This window comes from Ornithorhynchus anatinus, chromosome 21, assembly GCF_004115215.2.
Source record: "Ornithorhynchus anatinus isolate Pmale09 chromosome 21, mOrnAna1.pri.v4, whole genome shotgun sequence".
In the NCBI taxonomy this organism is placed as follows: Eukaryota; Metazoa; Chordata; class Mammalia; order Monotremata; family Ornithorhynchidae; genus Ornithorhynchus; species Ornithorhynchus anatinus.
The window spans coordinates 5,854,795-5,872,958 of NC_041748.1; the positions used below are offsets into that span (position 1 = coordinate 5,854,795).

General features: G+C 43.7%; 1 protein-coding gene and 1 non-coding gene across 5 annotated transcripts in view; one reads left to right on the top strand and one right to left on the bottom strand.

Annotated features, from left to right (window-relative positions):
* Window positions 1–18,164, bottom strand: part of SMOC2 (SPARC related modular calcium binding 2) — a 242,717-nt gene that overhangs the window by 67,011 nt on the left and 157,542 nt on the right. For all 4 annotated transcript variants that reach the window (XM_039915092.1, XM_029049423.2, XM_029049421.2 and 1 more), the window contains exon 8: window positions 8,880–9,066. In XM_039915092.1, coding sequence (XP_039771026.1) covers window positions 8,880–9,066 — 187 coding nt within the window. The remainder of the gene's footprint in view (window positions 1–8,879; window positions 9,067–18,164) is intronic.
* LOC114806272 lies at window positions 16,425–16,562 on the top strand. Its single transcript, XR_003754307.1, has one exon. It is a non-coding gene; the product is annotated as a small nucleolar RNA SNORA7 (small nucleolar RNA).

The window sequence follows — 18,164 nt, forward strand, 5'->3', positions numbered from 1 at the left end:
CGAGTCCACTTAAAATTATTCTATTTTAACATATTTTCTTTTTTATGATATTTGTTAAGTGCTTACTACATGTTGAATTCTGTTTTAAGTGCTGGGGTAGGTGTAAGTTAATTAGGCCAGACACAGTCCCTGTCCCTCACGGGGCTCACAGATCAAGTAGAAGGGAGAATAGGTATTAAATCTCCATCTTACAGTTAAGGAAACTGAGGCAAAGAGAAGTGAAGTGACTTGCCCGAAGTCACACATAATGTAATTGGCAGAGCAGTTGGCAGAGCCAAGATTAGAACTCAAGTCCTCTGACTCCCAGGCCCATGCTCTTTCCACTAGGCACACTGCTCTTTAATTAGAATTCACCTTAAATTTGAATATGTCTGGGTAATAAACTACCCATATTATTATGCTTTGCCTGGGGGGTTAAAAATGCTCTTGGGGATGGCTCAAGTGTTTAGTGAATTGAATCCTTAAGTATTAGATTTTATTTTATTTTTCATAACTTTATCTTTTAAAAATGTAACATTCACTCTTTTCTCCTTATAGTGATTAATTATCTTACTTTGCACGGAGTTCAAATATGTCCCATACTAGGTAATAAACCCACAGTTTTCAATCAGATTAACACCCAAAACTGGCAAACTATAAACAGCTCTGCTCATCATTAGAGCTTCTCAATATTTCTCTCATCCATTTTTTAGCAGAATTCATCCCATTCAACACCATAAAAAATGCCCTTAATAGGGAGATAATTGCTCCCATAACTTGACTTGGAGTGGGTTAGCACATGTAAGTTAGTCTTCTTCCCCAATCCTTTAAAGAAAAAATCACCTCCACTGTCCTAGTACACAATTTATTCTCTTACCTTTCCCTTCTCCTCAGGCTCTGAATGCCCTCTTTCATGATATAAAGTATTCACACACATTTGTGCAATACTTCAAAATGCTAGTCTAATAATAATAATGTTGGTATTTGTTAAGCGCTTAATATGTGCCGAGCACTGTTTTAAGCGCTGGGGTAGACACAGGGGAATCAGGATGCCCCACGTGGAGCTCACAGTCTTAATCCCCATTTTAACAGATGAGGTCACTGAGGCACAGAGAAGTGAAGTGACTTGCCCACAGTCACACAGCTGACAAGTGGCAGAGCTGGGATTCGAACTCATGACCTCTGACTCCAAAGCCCATGCTCTTTCCACTGAGCCACGCTGCTTCTCTAAACTACTAGTAGTAGTCTAGACTACTGCTTTTGAAATTAAACAGCCCTAATGCACTCAGAATTGAAGCTATCACATTTTAACAATTAAAAAAACCTTATACTTTATATCCTTCTCACTTAGATCTCCTTCTCATTTAGATCCGTACTAAATGACAGGAAAACGGCTGCCACATTTGATGCGAAAACCATGTGTGAAGGAACCATTTGCCATATTTTAGTATCTTCAGAGACTGCTGGAACTGCATCAGCCAGAAAATGGAGAAAGTCAGAAAGTTCATCAAGGAGCTATTTCCAAAAATCCATCCTACTGTGGAATTATTAGGTTACTAAACTTCTCGCTCACTGTGGGCAGGGAATGTTTGTTTTATAGTACTTGTTATGTGCTTACTGTGTATCAAACACTGTTCTAAGCACTGGGGTAGCTACAAGTTAATTAGGCCGGACATAGTCCCTGTCCCGCATGGGGGCCTCACAATTTAAGTATAAAGGAGAACTTGAGAACTGAAGGACAGAGAAATCGAGTGACTTGTCCAAGGTCACACAGCAAGTAATTGGCAGAGCTGGGATTAGAACCCAGGTCCTTTGACTCCCAAGCCCATGCTCTTTCCATTAGGCCATGCTGCTTCCCAGAAAGTTTCTGTTGTATTGTTGTACTCCCCCAAGTAGTTAGTACAGTGCCCTGCACACAGTAAGTGCTCAAAAAAATATGATTGATAGGTTGATTGATTTGATTGAAAAGCTCAATTAAAAGCCATTAGAGGGATCAGAAAAGTTAAGGGTGATGATATTGGGGTGGATCTAACTCAATGCCACTGGCTGTGAAGTTTATTCTCATTTCAAAACCCTCAAATACTTGTGAGCTGAAAAGGACGGGGATGGCTGTAAGAATGGACTGAACACAACTGCTAAATCCTTAACACTTAGGTAGAATGGTGCCTAGAAAACACAAATGATGGAATCCCTAATAGAAATACTTCATCTGTAAGCCCCATGTGGGACAGGGACTGTAAATGGCTTGATTAACTTGCATCTACTCCAGAGCTTAGAACAGAGCTTGACACCTAGTAAGCGCTTAACAAGTACCATTTCAAAGAAAAATAAAATCACTCTAGTAATATTGAAAGACAATCTTTTTAAAAACTTCCATCGATGACAGTGATGGGTCAGAGAAAAAAATACAAATACTGCCATCATGTCTTCTGGGCTGGTCAGAAGTTCTAAAATTAATATGTTGGATTCTCCGGGGTTGGTTAGTGTCCTCCAAATACACTTTGAAAATATTTTCCATTAGAAAATCTGGAGGAAAGGATTCCCTCTTCCTTCCCCTGCAAATGCTGTACTTTTAGTCTTGTTCAAGATTTGGGGACTAGTCATTATACGACACTAGTAATAATAATTATGGTATTTGCTAAGGGCTTACTATGTGCCAGGCACTGTTCTAAGCACTGGGGTAGATACAAGCGAAGCATGTTGGACATAATCCCCCTCCTCAATCCCCATTTTACAGATGAGGTAACTGAGGGCCGGAAAAGTGAAATGACTTGCCCCATGTCACACAGCAGACAAGTGGCGGAGGTGGGTTTGGAACCCACGACCTTCTGACTCCCCAGACCCATGCTCTATCGGCTATGTCTTGCAGCTTCTCTACTAAACAATATATAAAAACTCTTTCAAATTGAAATTCTATCCCTTATTTTAAAAGCACCGTGACAGACTACAACTTACATAATATTCACTTCGAGCAACAGATTATATTAGTGCCCTGACCCCGAAATAGAAAGTCAATTTAACATTAAACTTAATTTAACATCCCTCTCCCCTCCTTTGGCTATTTCAGTTGAGTTTCACACAGATTGGTGAAAATGTCTTGATGGAGCGAGCGCCTATCAGATAACATCCTTCCTTGCCAACATGAAATGTGATTTCATGCTCCTAAGAGTGTGTAGGTGCTGCAGGGGAATAGAAGGGTCTTTGATGGTGAAGTTCAAATCACTTGGATTCTGATAGCTGATGGATGACCTGTTCAGTGAGCCAAGGAGACTGCGAAAAAGAAATCCCTGAGCTGTAAGCACTAATGTAGCAGTTGGAACTCAGCCTAAAAGTTGATTCACCTGATATCCATTCCCTCCACTTTGCCCCTCTATTAATTAGTATTTAGATCCTAAGCTTCTCTCGGTGGGTTTCCTTCTCTCCCGATGGCTTAGACCGAGGAGAAATTACAACTGGGACATGTGGGTGAAAATACACGTGTCCCTCATTACTAAAGTGCTCTCAGGCTATAGAATGTGACATAGAGATTGACTGTAAGCTTTGCTCCTATAACGTAAAATCCTTGTGGGTGGGGATTGTGTCAACCATCTCTACTGTACTGTGCTCTCCCGAGTGCTTAGTAGAGTTCTCCGCACCCAGTAAATGCTCAATAAATATCACAGATTGATTGATTGATAATTCAGGAAATGCCTATCCCGATTAGAATTTCAGGATGAATTAGATGGAATAATAATTATAATGTTGGTATTTGTTGGTATGTGCAGAGCACTGTTCTAAGCGCTGGGGGAGATACAGGGTAATCAGTTTGTCCCACGTGAGGCTCAAAGTCTTAATCCCCATTTTACAGAGGAGGGAACTGAGGTCCAGAGAAGTGAAGTGACTTGCCCACAGTCACACAGCTGCCAAGTGGCAGAGCCAGGATTCGAACCCATGACCTCTGGCTCCCAAGTCCATGCTCTTTCCACTGAGCCATGCTGCTTCTCAATTACGCTGCTTCTGTAATCACATTGATGATTACAATAGCGGTAATAGACATGATCTCTGACCTCAAGGAGCTTATGAACCCAGCAGATGTGGGGTGGGGAGGAGAGAAATAGGGAGACTAAAATAATTTAAGGTTAGGAGAAGTGGATATATATCTGACCTAGTGCCTTAGCAGTAGGGTAAGAAAAATGGGGGCATTAATGATATGGGAAGAATACATGCATGCGTATGTATTACAGAAGGACTTGAGTGGCAGTTGAGGAGGACGTAATCTGTGGAAACTAGAAATTAATCAGGAAAAGCTTCCTGGAGAAGATATGATTTCAGAAGGACTTTGAAGATGAGGATAGAAGCAATTTGGTGCAATTGAAGGGGGAAAGAGTTTCAGGTAGGTGTATGGGGTAGGAGGAAGAAATGAGTGCTGGAAGAGATGAGTATTATGCACAGTGAAGAAGTTGGGTTGAAGGAGAGAAGTTTGTGAACTAATGTATAATGAGAGGAAAGAATGGATAAGCAGGAGGGAGAAAGCTGATTGAGTGCCTTACAGCCAGTGGTCAGTTTCTAACTGATGTGGAGAGGATCGGAGGGTGTTCAGAAGTAAGGAGATGGTGTGCAGAAAGGGATGCACCATGGATTAATGGAAAAAAAGCTTGGGCCTGGAAGTCACAGACCCTGGGTTCTAATTTCAGCTCTCTTGTTTACCAGCTGTGTGACCTTGGGGAAGTCATTTAACTTCTCAGAGTCTCAGTTTCCTCGTCTGCTAAATAGAGATTAAATACCTGTTCTATCTCCCCCTTAGACTATGAACCCCAGGTGGGACAAGAGAGTGTCTATTCTAATTATCCTATATCGACCCCAGTACGATCCTATATCTACCCTCATGCTTAACAAATAACACAATGATTACTAGAATGACTATTAGAATGAAATTAAAAAAAAATATCCAGACACTAGAGTGAAGTACGGACCAGGGTGGGGAGGGACTAGAGAGAGACCAGCATGGAGACTCATTCATTCAATCATATTTATTGAGCGCTTACTGTGTGCAGAGCAATTGTGAATGAATGAGTTTCTAGACTGTAAGCTCATTGTCGACAGAGAATGTGTCTGTTTATTATTATACTGTACTCTCCGAAGGGCTCAGTACAGTGCTTTACACACAGTAAGTGCTTGATAAATACGGCTGAGTGAATGAATTACAGTGCTCTGCACAGTCTTAAAGTGCTCAGTAAATACTATTGATTGATTGATTGGAGTCATCAGTAGAGGGGTAAGAGCTGAAGAGATGAGAACAGGTGAGCTCCCTAAGAGAGTGAGCATAAACTGAGAAAAGAATCTAGAGTAGAGCATTGAGAGAAAGGGGTAGGAGGGAGAGGAAGTGAGAAGGGCTGTGAAGAAGCAGGCTGAGAGAAGAGGATTACCAAGGAAAAATTGTGCCAGTAAAATCAAGGTCAGAAAGCATTTCCAGAAGGTGGGGGGTGTTCTATAGTAGTGAAGGTGAAGGCAGAGTGGATAAGAGCATGGACCTGGGAGTCAGAAGGATGTGGGTTCTAATTCAGGCTCCACCACTTGTCTGCTGTGTGACTTTGGCAAATCACTTCACTTCTCTGTGCCTCAGTTACCTCATTTGGAAAATGGGGATTGACTGTGACCCCCATGTGGGGCAGGGACTCTGTCCAAACTGATGATCTTGTAACTACCCCAGGGCTGAAAACAGTGCTAGACACATAGTAAGTGCTTAAAAAATGCTATTATTATTATTATTATTATTATTATCAAGGAGGATTAGAATGGAGTTTGTTAGATTTGGTAAGGAGGAGGTCATTGTTCATTCATGCTTCATTCAATCATATTTATTGAGTGCTTATGTGTCCAAAGAGCAGTCTCAATAGAATGAAGAGGGAAAAGAGGGAAAATAATAACAATAATAATAATTATGGTACTTGTTAAGTGCTTACTACATGACAAGCACTGAACAAAGCGCTGGGGTAGATACAAGTTAATCAGGTTCGACAAAGTCCCTGTCCCACATGGGGCTCACACTTTTAATCCACATTTTCCAGAGGAGGTAACTGAGGCCCAGAGAAGTTATGTGACATGTCCAAGGTCACACAGCAGACATGTGGCAGAGACAGGATTAGAACCCAAGTCCTTCTGACTCCTAAGACCGCGGTCTATCCTCTAAGCCCCACTGATTCCCCTACGAGTGGATTGTAGTGGGTCAAGAACAAGTTGGAGGAGAGGAAATAGAAGTACTTGACCAGTTTGAAGATTTTGACCAGGAATGGGAAGAAGGAGGTGGGGCAATAGCTGGAAGGTGCAGAGGGATCCATATATAATATATGGATGTCTTTATATATAATTTATATCATATGTGATTACACAATATAAATAATATATCCACATTTTATCCATATTTAGTTAGGATGAGGAAGGTATGCACATGCTTGAAGGCAGGCGAGAATGGGCCATTAGGAAGTAAGCTATCAAAGAGGGTGGTCAGGGAGGGGAGAGTCGGTGAGCGGGGTTTTAGGAGATGAGAGGGACTGGGATAGGTGCACAAGTAGAGGGGTTAGGTTTTGAAAAGAGGTGGGAGATCGTCTCTTGAGAGAAGGCTGAGGTGGGAAGGAGTTAAGAAATGGTGCGACTAGTTGTTGGTATTTTACACCTAATAGTTTCAGTTTTGTCAGTAAGCAGTTGGCCAAATCATCAAGAGCAAGAGAATGGGCAAAGTAGAGAAGAGAAGTACTGTTGCTGAGAGGAAGCAAGGCCTGAGGGGGGAAGCAGCATGGCCTAGTGGTAAAAACACAGGCCTGGGAGTCAGTAGCCCTGAGTTCTAATCCTGATTCTGCCACTCGCCTGCTGTGTGAGCTTGGGCAAGTCGTTTAACTTTTTTCTGTCAGAACTTCATCCTCTGTACAAATGGGGATGAGATACCTCTTCTCTCTCCCTCTTAGATCATGAGATCCATGTGGGACAGAGACAGTGTCTGATCAGATTATATTTTATCTCCCCCAGTGCTTAGAACATAAGTGCTTACAAAGTACCAATTATTATTTTTAGTTGTAGTAAATTAGGATGCATTTGAAGTGCCTAATGTCAAACTGCAGCCTGGATTTCTGTCAACAGTCCTTGGTGGTAATAGGGTAAGAAATGAAGGCAGACAGGGCTGGGGGTTGATGGTGTGAGATTGGCAGAGGGACAGGAGGTCACGGGAGTTGAGTTTGGTGGAAAGGGTGACATTGAGAGCATGGATTTAATAGTCTCTGTGGGAGGAAAGAACAGTTCGTGACCTGAGCTGACAGGTCAAGAGACTATGGTAGAAGACCTGTGATATATTGGAGTGGGAGATTAGAAATTCTTCATCGGCGAGTGCGTTTAATGGTGTTGGTCTGTGGCTCAACTAGGGTGGAGTAGGATGTCTCAAAAATGAAAAAAAAGTCGCAGTTGAAAAATGAGAGTAGGGCTTTTTAGGGGGCCGTCGGTAATGTCCGCGTTAGGTTCCAGAAGGTGAAGCTGAAGGAGAATGCAGGATTCTCCTTTAGTGCCAAGAGAAAGGATAGTTTCTGTCCTGAAATCAGGAAGGCCAGGTTCATTACTCTGTTAAAATGGGCAGCTGGGATAGCAAATAATTTGTCTTTCAATCATGAAATAATCCAGAAAAATAGCTTAATTTTGGAAGGATTCAGAGTCCATTTTTTAGACCTGATTCATTGTTAGTGGACACAGTGGAAGACTTAGGAGATAAAAGCTCCTGAAAGGTAGGCAGCGAGTTTACCAACTCCAGTGTTTACTCTCCCAAGCACTTAGTACAGTGCTTTGCACACAGTGAAAACTCAATGAATAGCATTGATTGATTGATTTCCTGGAATGGAAAGAATTGGGGAAGGTCATTTCTTCTTCCCATCAAACCCTGAATGTGTAGATATGTGTAAAGATGGGTCAAAGGGAAAAGTTATTACTTGCAGAATGAGAATATTTTAAGAATGTTTACACGTTTTTAAGGGATAATACTGTAAATGTTAATCAAGCTTATGGTTTGCCAGGTTTAGGGTTTTAGTTTGTCGAGGCTGAGGGCTGGAAATTTGTCAGTGACAACAGATCTCTGACGGAATAGATATAATTTAAGAGTTCTAGTCTAATCCCCCAAATCGTGAGTCGTTACCCCAAATCAAACTCTGAGTAAACATATCAGAGTGAAAAAAAACCAACAGAAATAATGCATCTCAAGACTGAAGGAAGATTGTCTTAGAAAATAATACTACTAATAATACTAATAATAGTAAGTTTTTAGAAAGTGCCAAGTTCTGGGATAGAGACAAGATAATCAGATCGGACACAGTCCACGCCCCGTGTGGGATCAGATCTTTGAGGGAAAAACTGGTATCCTAATTCCATTTTACAGATGAGGCAACTGAGACCCAGAGGGGTTAAGTGACCTGACCAAGTCAATCAAAAGGCAAATGGCAGATCTGGGATTAGAACCCCAGTCTCCTGACTCCTCTTGCAGATTTATTCCACTAGACAGTGCTACCTCTCATGTCTTCGAGATGCAGACCAACGCCAAAACGCAATGAAAAATCTAGATTTCCAACTTCAATAGTAGAAAGAAGCCTACAGAGCTCCTTGTATCTGTGTTTTCACCACTGTTCGTGTCTGTCTCCCCGTCTAGACTTTAAGCTCCTTGGGGGCAGGGAACATGCCTGCCACCTCTGTTGCACTGTACTGTACCAAACTCTTGGTAGAGTGCTCAATAAATACCACTGATGGATTGTCCGTCCATCTACCTCAGCTGAAACAAATGATTTCTAAACCCTTTCCGTTAATAAATCGGCAAAGATACTTAATTTCTTCGTGATTTCCATAGCAGCTTTCCAGGAATCTCACCAGACAGTTGTCCGTTGAAAACACCTTACCTGGTGGAGGTGCCAGGAATAGGGCGACCTGTGTCAACTAAGACACACCAGCAATATCCTGTAGAGGGATGACACTGCACGGGTTTGTAGAGGCCACCATGAGAACACTCGGGAATAACCACGTTATCATTCTTAGGTTGTTTGGCTTCTTCTAGGGCTGACTGGTGTTCCTGATCACAGGAAGAAGCTACAGGGAAAAAAAAAGAAGATACTTAAGAATAATTGTGGTGTTTGTTAAGCACTTGCTGTGTGCCAGGCACTGTATTAAGCGCTGGGGTGGATAAAAGCAAACCCCTGCCCCATGTGGGGCTCACAGTCTCAATCCCCATTTTGCAGATGAGGTAACTGAGGCACAGAGAAGTACAGTGACTTGCCCAAGGTCACACAACAGACAAGTGGCGGAGCCGGGATTAGGACCCATGACCTTCTGACTCCTAGGCCCGTGCTCTATCCACTAGGCCATGCTGTTGATCTCACTGCTACCAAATCATGAGAGGATACAAAATATCATACTAGGCCATAAGCAGCGGTTCACTCATTCCTCAATTATGCTGGCTTCGGCTCTTCACATCCCTATGGAGGAGAGATGTTTGTTCTGGCATTTCTAACATTTCCCTCCAGTAATCCTACATGGATCTGGGAATGTATCCAGACACCAACTGATTGCTATAATCACTGAGGACCGATGAGAGATTCATTGAAAGAAGATCCTGGAGACGCCGAACTGCATTATGGATTCAGTTCAGGGATTGGTCACCCAAGACCCCAAACCACACGGGTCAAACATCGAGTCCAGTGATGGTTTGCAGCCACGCCTAGCTCTGGCTCAGGATTTTGCTATTGTCTCACTTTCCGTGCCCTGACTTGGTTTGTCTCGTTTGGCATGTGGAGACTTTCTGCCCCGGAGTCAGACTACGGACTTCCCACGCCGGAATGCTCCTGTCACTCACCAGCCTAGCCCTCCAAACCAGGGCAACACTCTCCAGAGACCAGGAAATGGAGCATTCCTTTCCCCTCTCCTTCGGGGTCAAAGAGTATAACCAGACAAAGAAGGGATGGTATCGTCAAAGGTCTTTTGAGTCCTAATGGACCATTCACTGTTCTCACAAAAAAATAGCACATCTGGGTAATTATGTAATGGAATTTATAAATGAATGAGTAAAAATACTCCAAATTGATTTCATTCTCAAAAATATTACCGAAAATATTGACAGTAATAGTGTCATTTGTCAAGCACCTATTATCACAAAGCACTGGGTAGAGACAAGATAATTGGGTCAGGCATGGTTCCTGTCCCACGTGGGACTCTAAAAGTGAGGGAGAAATGGTATTTTATCCCCATTTTACAGATGAGGAAACGAAGGCCCATATAGCTCAAATGATGGGCCCAAGGTCAACAGCTCCTCATATCTGACAATACACTACTTATCCCATCTTCGAAACCCTCCTAAAATCACATCTCCAAGTGGCCTTCCCTGACTAAGTTCTCATTTCCCTATCTGACCAGCCCTCTGTGTTGTCTAGGCACTTGGCTGTATTCCCCTTAAGCGTTATGATACTCATCCCCACACAACTCATTTAAATACCCTTCTACTCTATTATTTTCTCTATCTATAATTTCTTCTCATTGTCTAGGCACTTGGCTGTATTCCCCTTAAGCGTTATGATACTCATCCCCACACAACTCATTTAAATACCCTTCTACTCTATTATTTTCTCTATCTATAATTTCTTCTCAAAATCTGCTTCCTCCACTAATAATAACTGTGGTATTTGTTAAGTGCTCACTGTGTGCCAGGGACTAGATTGTAGACTGTAAGCTAGATTGTAAGCTCATTATGGGCAGGGACCCTGCCTACCAACTGTGTTGTACTGTATTCTCCCAAGTGTTTAGTTCAGTGTTCTGCCCACAGTAAACATTCCACAAATACCAGTGATTAATTGGTTGATTGATTGCTAGTAAGTCTAATAACACTACTCCATTATTCTTATTGCGTAGAGTGTATTTTAGAGTGAGGGAAAGGACGGTTCAAATTTTTTCTAAAATTAATCAAACGATTGTATTTACCAAGCATTTTCTGTGTGCAGACCACTGTACTAAGCACTTGGGAGAGTTTAGAGAAGCAGCAAGGACTAGTGGCAAGAGCACGGACTTGGGGATGTGGGTTCTAATCCCGGCTCCGCCACTTGTCTGCTATGTGACCTTAGGCAACTAACTTCAATTTTCTGGGCCTCGGTTACCTCATCTGTAAAATGGGGATTAAGACTTTGAGCCCCACGTGGGACAACCTGACTACCTTATATCTACCCCAGTGCTTAGAACAGTGCTTGGCACATAGTAAGCGCTTAACAAACCCCAATATTATTATTATTTTTAATTTGACAGAGTTGGTAGACATGTCTCCCGTGCCCAAAGACCTTACAGCCTACAGGGAGACATACATTAAAATAAATTATGGTTATGTACATAGTGCTGTGGGGCTGAGGGTGGGGTTCATTCATTCATTCAATAGTATTTATTGAGCGCTTACTATGTGCAGAGCACTGTACTAAGCGCTTGGAATTTACAAATCGGTAACAGATAGAGACAGTCCCTGCCCTTTGACGGGTTTACGGTCTAATCGGGGGAGACGGACAGACGAGAACAATAGCAATAAATAGAGTCAAGGGGAAGAACATCTCATTAAAACAATAGCAAATAAATAGAATCAAGGCGATGTACAATTCATTAACAAAATAAATAGGGTAATGAAGACATATACAGTTGAGCAGACGAGTACAGTGCTGAGGGGATGGGAAGGGAGAGGGGGAAGAGCAGAGGGAGATGGGGGGAAAAGAGGGTTTAGCTGCGGAGAGGTGAAGGGGTGGGGTAGAGGGAGCAGAGGGAAAAGGGGAGCTCAGTCTGGGAAGGTCTCTTGGAGGAGGTGAGCTGTAAGTAGGGTTTTGAAGAGGGCAAGAGAATCAGTTTGGTGGAGGTGAGGAGGGAGGGCGTTCCAGGACCGTGGGAGGGCGTGGCCCAGGGGTCGATGGCGGGATAGGCGAGACCGGGAGACGGTGAGGAGGTGGGCGGCAGAGGAGCGGAGCGTGAGGGGTGGGCGGTGGAAAGAGAGAAGGGAGGAGAGGTAGCAGGGGGCAAGGTGATGAAGACCTTGAAGCCTAGAGTGAGAATTTTTTGTTTTGCGTGGAGGTTGATAGGCAACCACTGGAGGTTTTTAAGAAGGGGAGTGACATGCCCAGAGCGTTTCTGCAGGAAGATGAGCCGGGCAGCGGAGTGAAGAATAGACTGGAGCCGGGAGAGAGAGGAGGAAGGGAGATCAGAGAGCAGGCTGACACAGTAATCTAGCCGGGATATTACGAGAGCCCATAACAGTAAGATAGCCGTTTGGGTGGAGAGGAAAGGGCGGATCTTGGCTATATTATAAAGGTGAGACAGGCAGGTTTTGGTGACAGATCGGATGTGTGGGGTAAACGAGAGAGCCGAGTCAAAGATGACACCGAGGTTGCGGGCCCGAGAGACGGGAAGGACGGTCGTACCGTCCACGGTGATAGGGAAGTCAGGGAGAGGACGGGGCTTGGGAGGGAAGATGAGGAGCTCAGTCTTGCTCATGTTGAGTTTTAGGTGGCGGGCCGACATACAGGCGGAGACGTCCCGGAGGCAGGAGGAGATGCGAGCCTGAAGGGAGGTGGAGAGGACAGGGGCGGAGATGTAGATCTGTGTGTCATCTGCATAGAGGTGATAGTTGAAGCCGTGAGAGCGGATGAGTGCACCGAGGGAGTGAGTGTATATGGAGAACAGAAGAGGGCCAAGAACTGACCCTTGGGGAACCCTAACAGTTGGAGAATGGGAGGGGGAGGAGGAGCCTGCGAAGGAGACCGAGAATGACCAGCCAGAGAGATAAGAGGAGAACCGGGAGAGGACGGAGTCCATGAAGCCAAGGTGAGATAAGGTGTGGAGGAGTAGGGGATGGTCGACAGTGTCAAAGGCAGCTGAGAGGTCAAGGAGGATTGGAATGGAGTAGGAGCCATTGGATTTGGCAAGAAGGACGTCACGGGTGACCTTAGAGAGACCAGTCTCGGTAGAGTGGAGGGGACGGAAGCCAGATTGGAAGGGGTCCAGGAGAGAATGGGAGTTAATATCAAAGGTTTAAAGACCCAAGTGCATAGGCAATGAAGGAAGAGAGAGTAGGGGGAACAAGGGCTTAGGGAAGACCTCTTGGAGGAGGTGTGATTTCAGTAAGGCTTCAGGGGTGGGAAGAGCGATGGTCTGCTGTATACAAAGGGAGAGGGAGGATGTGGGCGATGAGATAGACAAGATCGAGATACAGTGAGTAGGGTGGCGTAAGAGTGAGTAGACAGGTGTTAGATCAAGTCTCATTAGTGCATCCAAGATGGTGCCCCTTTTCTGGGTACCAGGTGGATATGCAGCTCCCCTCATAAGGCCATGAACAATATCTAACTACACAAACCAATAGTCCATCCAGCCCAGGGCTCTCTTTCCAATTCTGGCACCGAAGGATGCTTTTAGAGGAACAATGCGATGTTTGTCCCCTCTGCCAACAATTCTCGTTGTTCGGCCTGTGTCGTGTAACGGCTAATATGTCCCTCTAGTAAGCCATTATCCATTGATCACTGATGAATTTACATAAACCCTCGCTGAACCTTCTGAGAATGTAGTCAAATCCAGGAGGATGGGACAAAGGATACAGTCAAAACCTAGGAATATCAAAGCCATGACTCATGTCTCTTTGGAGATCACTGTGGAAGTTTCCTACAATTATCTGCCAAGCACAGTTCTCCCCCGGGGTGAATGAGCACAGCTTTGGGGAGAGCGCTTCATCCTTTTCTGAGCGTCTGAAAGTAGAAATTGGCCCAAAACTCTGCAGAGACATACTGACATCAGGTATGTCAGACAATAGGCCACTACATGTGCTTAATACATAGTATTTCAGCTACTGCTACTTATTCATTCATTTGTTCATTCAATCTTATTTATTATGAGATCTTACTCTGTGCAGAACATTGTTGGGAGCATACAACAATAAGCAGTCACATTCCCTGCCCACGGTGAGCTCACAGTCTAGAGGGGAGACAGATATTAACGTATATAAATAAATAAATTACAGATATGTACGTAAGTGTCGTGGTGATGGGGGGTGGTGGATAAAGGGAGCAAGTCAGGGTGACGAAGATGGGAATGGGAGAAGAGGAAAGGGGGGCTTAGAGAAGGCCTTTTTGGAGGAGATGTGACTTCAGTACGTCTTTAAAGGCGGAGAGTATTTGTCGGATTTGAGGAGGGAGGGCATTCCAGGCCAGAGGCAGGATGAGGGTGGGGGTCAGAGGCGAGATAGACGTGACAGAAGTACAGTGAGAAGGTTGGCTTTAGAAGAGCGAAGTGTTCCTGGTTGGGTTGTAGTAAGAGAGTAGCGAGGTGAGGAAGGAGGATGCAAGGTGATTGAGTGCTCTGAAGCCAATGGTGAGGAGTTTTTGTCGATGTGGAGGTGGATGGGCAACCACTGGAGTTTCTTGAGGAGTGAGGAGACACGTCCGCAATGTGTTTGTAGAAAAATGATTTCTCCTATGGGTTGCTTTAAATCAGAGTGACAAAGTCTCTCTGAGCCAGTGCAGACATTTCCCTCCTTTAGGCATGGGATCAGAGAGGGGTTCAGATAGGGGAGGCGTGCTGTCATCTGCCTCTCTCTTCAAGGAGGGCCTAATTATAATTGAAATTTATAGTTCCATTTCAGGGCCATAAGCGAGGAACAGGAGACTAATAAAAAACTGGTTCTGGGCTCTACTGACATTTGGTCCTCCAGAGACAAATTAGTAAAGACCTTTTCAAATTAGCATTATAATAAATATAAATTGCTACCTAGTAAATCATTCAGCTTTCACTCTGACTTTTGAAATGTCAGACCACGTAGACCAAGAAAGTGGTCACCGCCCAAACACAGAGTATTTTTCTTTTCCAAGAAGGACTAAGATTACTGCTTAATGCATTATCGATAATGTAACATTTCATATACATAGATATAGACAGATATAGATACATAGAGATATATGGATATGTATTTCTAAAGTTGTACTCCAATTACTGTTCCCTTGAAAATAGACTGTTAAGCCAATGAGAAATGATAATAATGGTATTTGTTTAGCACTCACTTTGTGCCAAGCACATACTAAGTGCTGGGGTGGGTACAAGCAAATCAGATTGGACACAGTCCCTGTCCCACTTGGGGCTCACAGACTTGATCCCCATTTTACAGATGAAGTAACTGAGGCCCAGAGTAGTGAAGTGACTTGTCCAGGGCTACACAGCAGACAAGTGGTGGAGCTGGGATTAGAACTCATTACCTTGTGACTTCCAGGCCCATGCTCTATCCACTACCCCATGCTGCTTCTGTGTGCTAGTAGAAATAGGGTTTCACTATAGGAAACAATGTAACCAAAACAATGTACATATATTATAAGACAGTAATTTAAACATTACATAGTTATTTGATCAATGGGAAGTGTAAACATATACCAATAATGAAAGATTTTGAATTTAAGTTCCTTTTTGTAGATATGAAACTATGGTCCTTACAGGTCAGTGTCATATTTCAACTTCTATTTAGAAAAAGGCGTCTTGTGTTAATACATTATAGGCGTCATCTTTTTATGGTATTCGTCAAGCACTTACTATGTGTCAAGCACTTTTCTAAACTAGTTAATCAGACTAGATACAGTCCCTGTTCTAGAGAGGGGCTGAAAGTCTAAGTAGGAGGAAGAATAGGTATTGAAACACCATTTTGCAGTTGAGGAAACTGAGGCAAGAGAAGTTAGGTGACTTGCCCAAGATTGCTCATCAGTCAGCAGCATGCCTAGTGGAAAGAGCCTAGTCCTGGGAGTCAGAGGACGAGGGTTCTAATCCTGGCTCTGCCACTGGTCTGCTGTGGATGTCGGGGAAGTCACCTAACTTCTCTGGGCCTCAGTTATTTCATCTGTAAAATGGGGAGCCCCACGTGGGACAGAGACTGTATCTGACTGTATCTGATCCAACTACCTTGGAGAAGCAGCGTGGCTCGGTGGAAAGAGCACGGGCTTTGGAGTCAGGGCTCATGAGTTCGAATCCCAGCTCTGCCACTTGTCGGCTGTGTGACTGTGGGCAAGTCACTTAACTTCTCTGTGCCTCAGTTCCCTCATCTGTAAAATGGGGATTAAGACTGTGAGCCCCACGTGGGACAACCTGATTCCCCTATGTCTACCCCAGCGCTTAGAACAGTGCTCGGCACATAGTAAGCGCTTAACGAATACCAACATTATTATTATTATCTCTACCCCAGTGCTTAGATCAGTGCTTGGCATATAGTAACTGCTTAACAAATGCCACAATCATTATTACTAAGTGGCAGAACTGGAACCCAGGTTCTGTGCTTTACCCACTAGGCTATGCTGAAACATCTATTATTATCTCTGCTAAATTGATATGATCACTCTTTTCAAGTCAATCTAAACGCTTGAAAAGGGAGCTAAAGAAGTTTATTTAAGTTAAGGAAAACTTTGAAGGCCCTCTCAGAGTCGCACCTGGAGAGTTTCCAGTCTTCTACCAGTCTTGGCTACGGGAGGGAGAGTCGAGCAGAGGTCTACCCATTCCACTCTTAGCTTGGCCAGTGGCTAGCGAATGGAAGGCAACCTGCTACAAGTCAAAACTCGCCCACGCTGGGCAGCAGTGGCATAGGAGAGAGTCGAGGACGGAGATTCAAGTTTACTGCGTGGAAGAAGGCAATGGTAAACCACTTTTGTACTTTTACCAAGGAAACTCTACGGATCCACTACCATAACGATTGCTGATGGAGAACGGGGCGTGCCGGGGGAGATGTGTTCGTGGTGTCACTATGGGTCGGAAACAAATCGACGGCATAACACAAGACAAACTTTGAAGAGCTCCCTAGAAGTTGAAATAATGGCATTTAAAAGCAAGAGCTTCATAATGCGGTGGACAGACTAGTCTAGTGGCGGATGATGATGATGCTAATAACGCTAATGATAATAATAATATAGGCTATGTGCTTATCCTGCTTCAAGCAATGGTGCTAAAAATCTAACTAGGAAGGCGAACAGGTATTTTATCCCCATTTGACAGGTGAGTCAACTGAGGCACAGAGAAGTTGAGTGACTTTTTAAAAATCCATGCAAGTGATGGAGCTGGGAGTAGAACCCAAGTCTTCTGACTCCCAGGCCCGTGCTCGTTCCACTAGAATTAGAATTGTGAGAGCTTCCTAAAGGAAATTCTGCACCTACAAATTTCAAAGAGGTTTTTCAAATGATTTAGACCATATAATCTATCTGAGGAGTCCACAACAAACGAAATTGCACTTCTAAACTGAAGAGGCGACAAAGGGGCTTTTAGACTGCTATAACTGTAGAAGTTTGCAGCAAATTCTTTTCACACCTGGAAATGAGTGAAAATCCAGACATGTGTATAATATTTCCAAGTTGAAGGCTGGTCTGTAAGTGAACCTTTGTTGAGCTTTGACTAGGCCAGAAGGAAGGATATCTGACTCAACGCTCCCTTGAGCAAATGTGTTAGGGGCTGCTCCACTGACTTTCATGCAAACCCACCCTCATTCTTCTTTTTCTTAACAATCTCCCAATATTCTTAGTTGCCAATGTTATGACCTTCCTAGAAGTGGCTTTATACAGACAGCAAAGGCTTCAGCTCAAGTCAGTGCAAGACAACCATGGTAACACAGCAGTAGGTGATAAAAACCGATAACAGATGGCAAACGCCAGGAGAATATCTGCCACTAAACTTTAATTTATTTTCACGATCAAAGATCATTTTTTTAAATGGCATTTGTTAGGGGCTTACTAAGTGCTGAACACTGTTCTAAGCACTGGGGTAGGTACAATTAGGTCAGATACAGTCCCTGTCCCAAATAGGTCTCACAGTCTAAGTAGGAGGGAGAACAGGTGCCCCCATTTTACAGTTGAGGAAACTGAGGCACAGAGAAATGAAGTGATTTGCCCAAGGTCACACTACAAGCAATTGGCAGAGCTGGGATTAGGACCAAGGTCTTCCTGGCTCCCAGGCCCATGCTATTACAACGACCTGTAAAGACTCATTCTGCCTGAATAATCTGATAACAGACGAGGTAACAGACAATACCAGATGGCTGCCTAAAATGTATAAACTGTAGAAAAAACAAATATCAAAATATCCCTAAAGGTTGAGCTACATAATTTATGCTTGAAGCTTCTCAGAATAATTTGACAGTGGGTAAGAGCATAATACTATCCATTCTA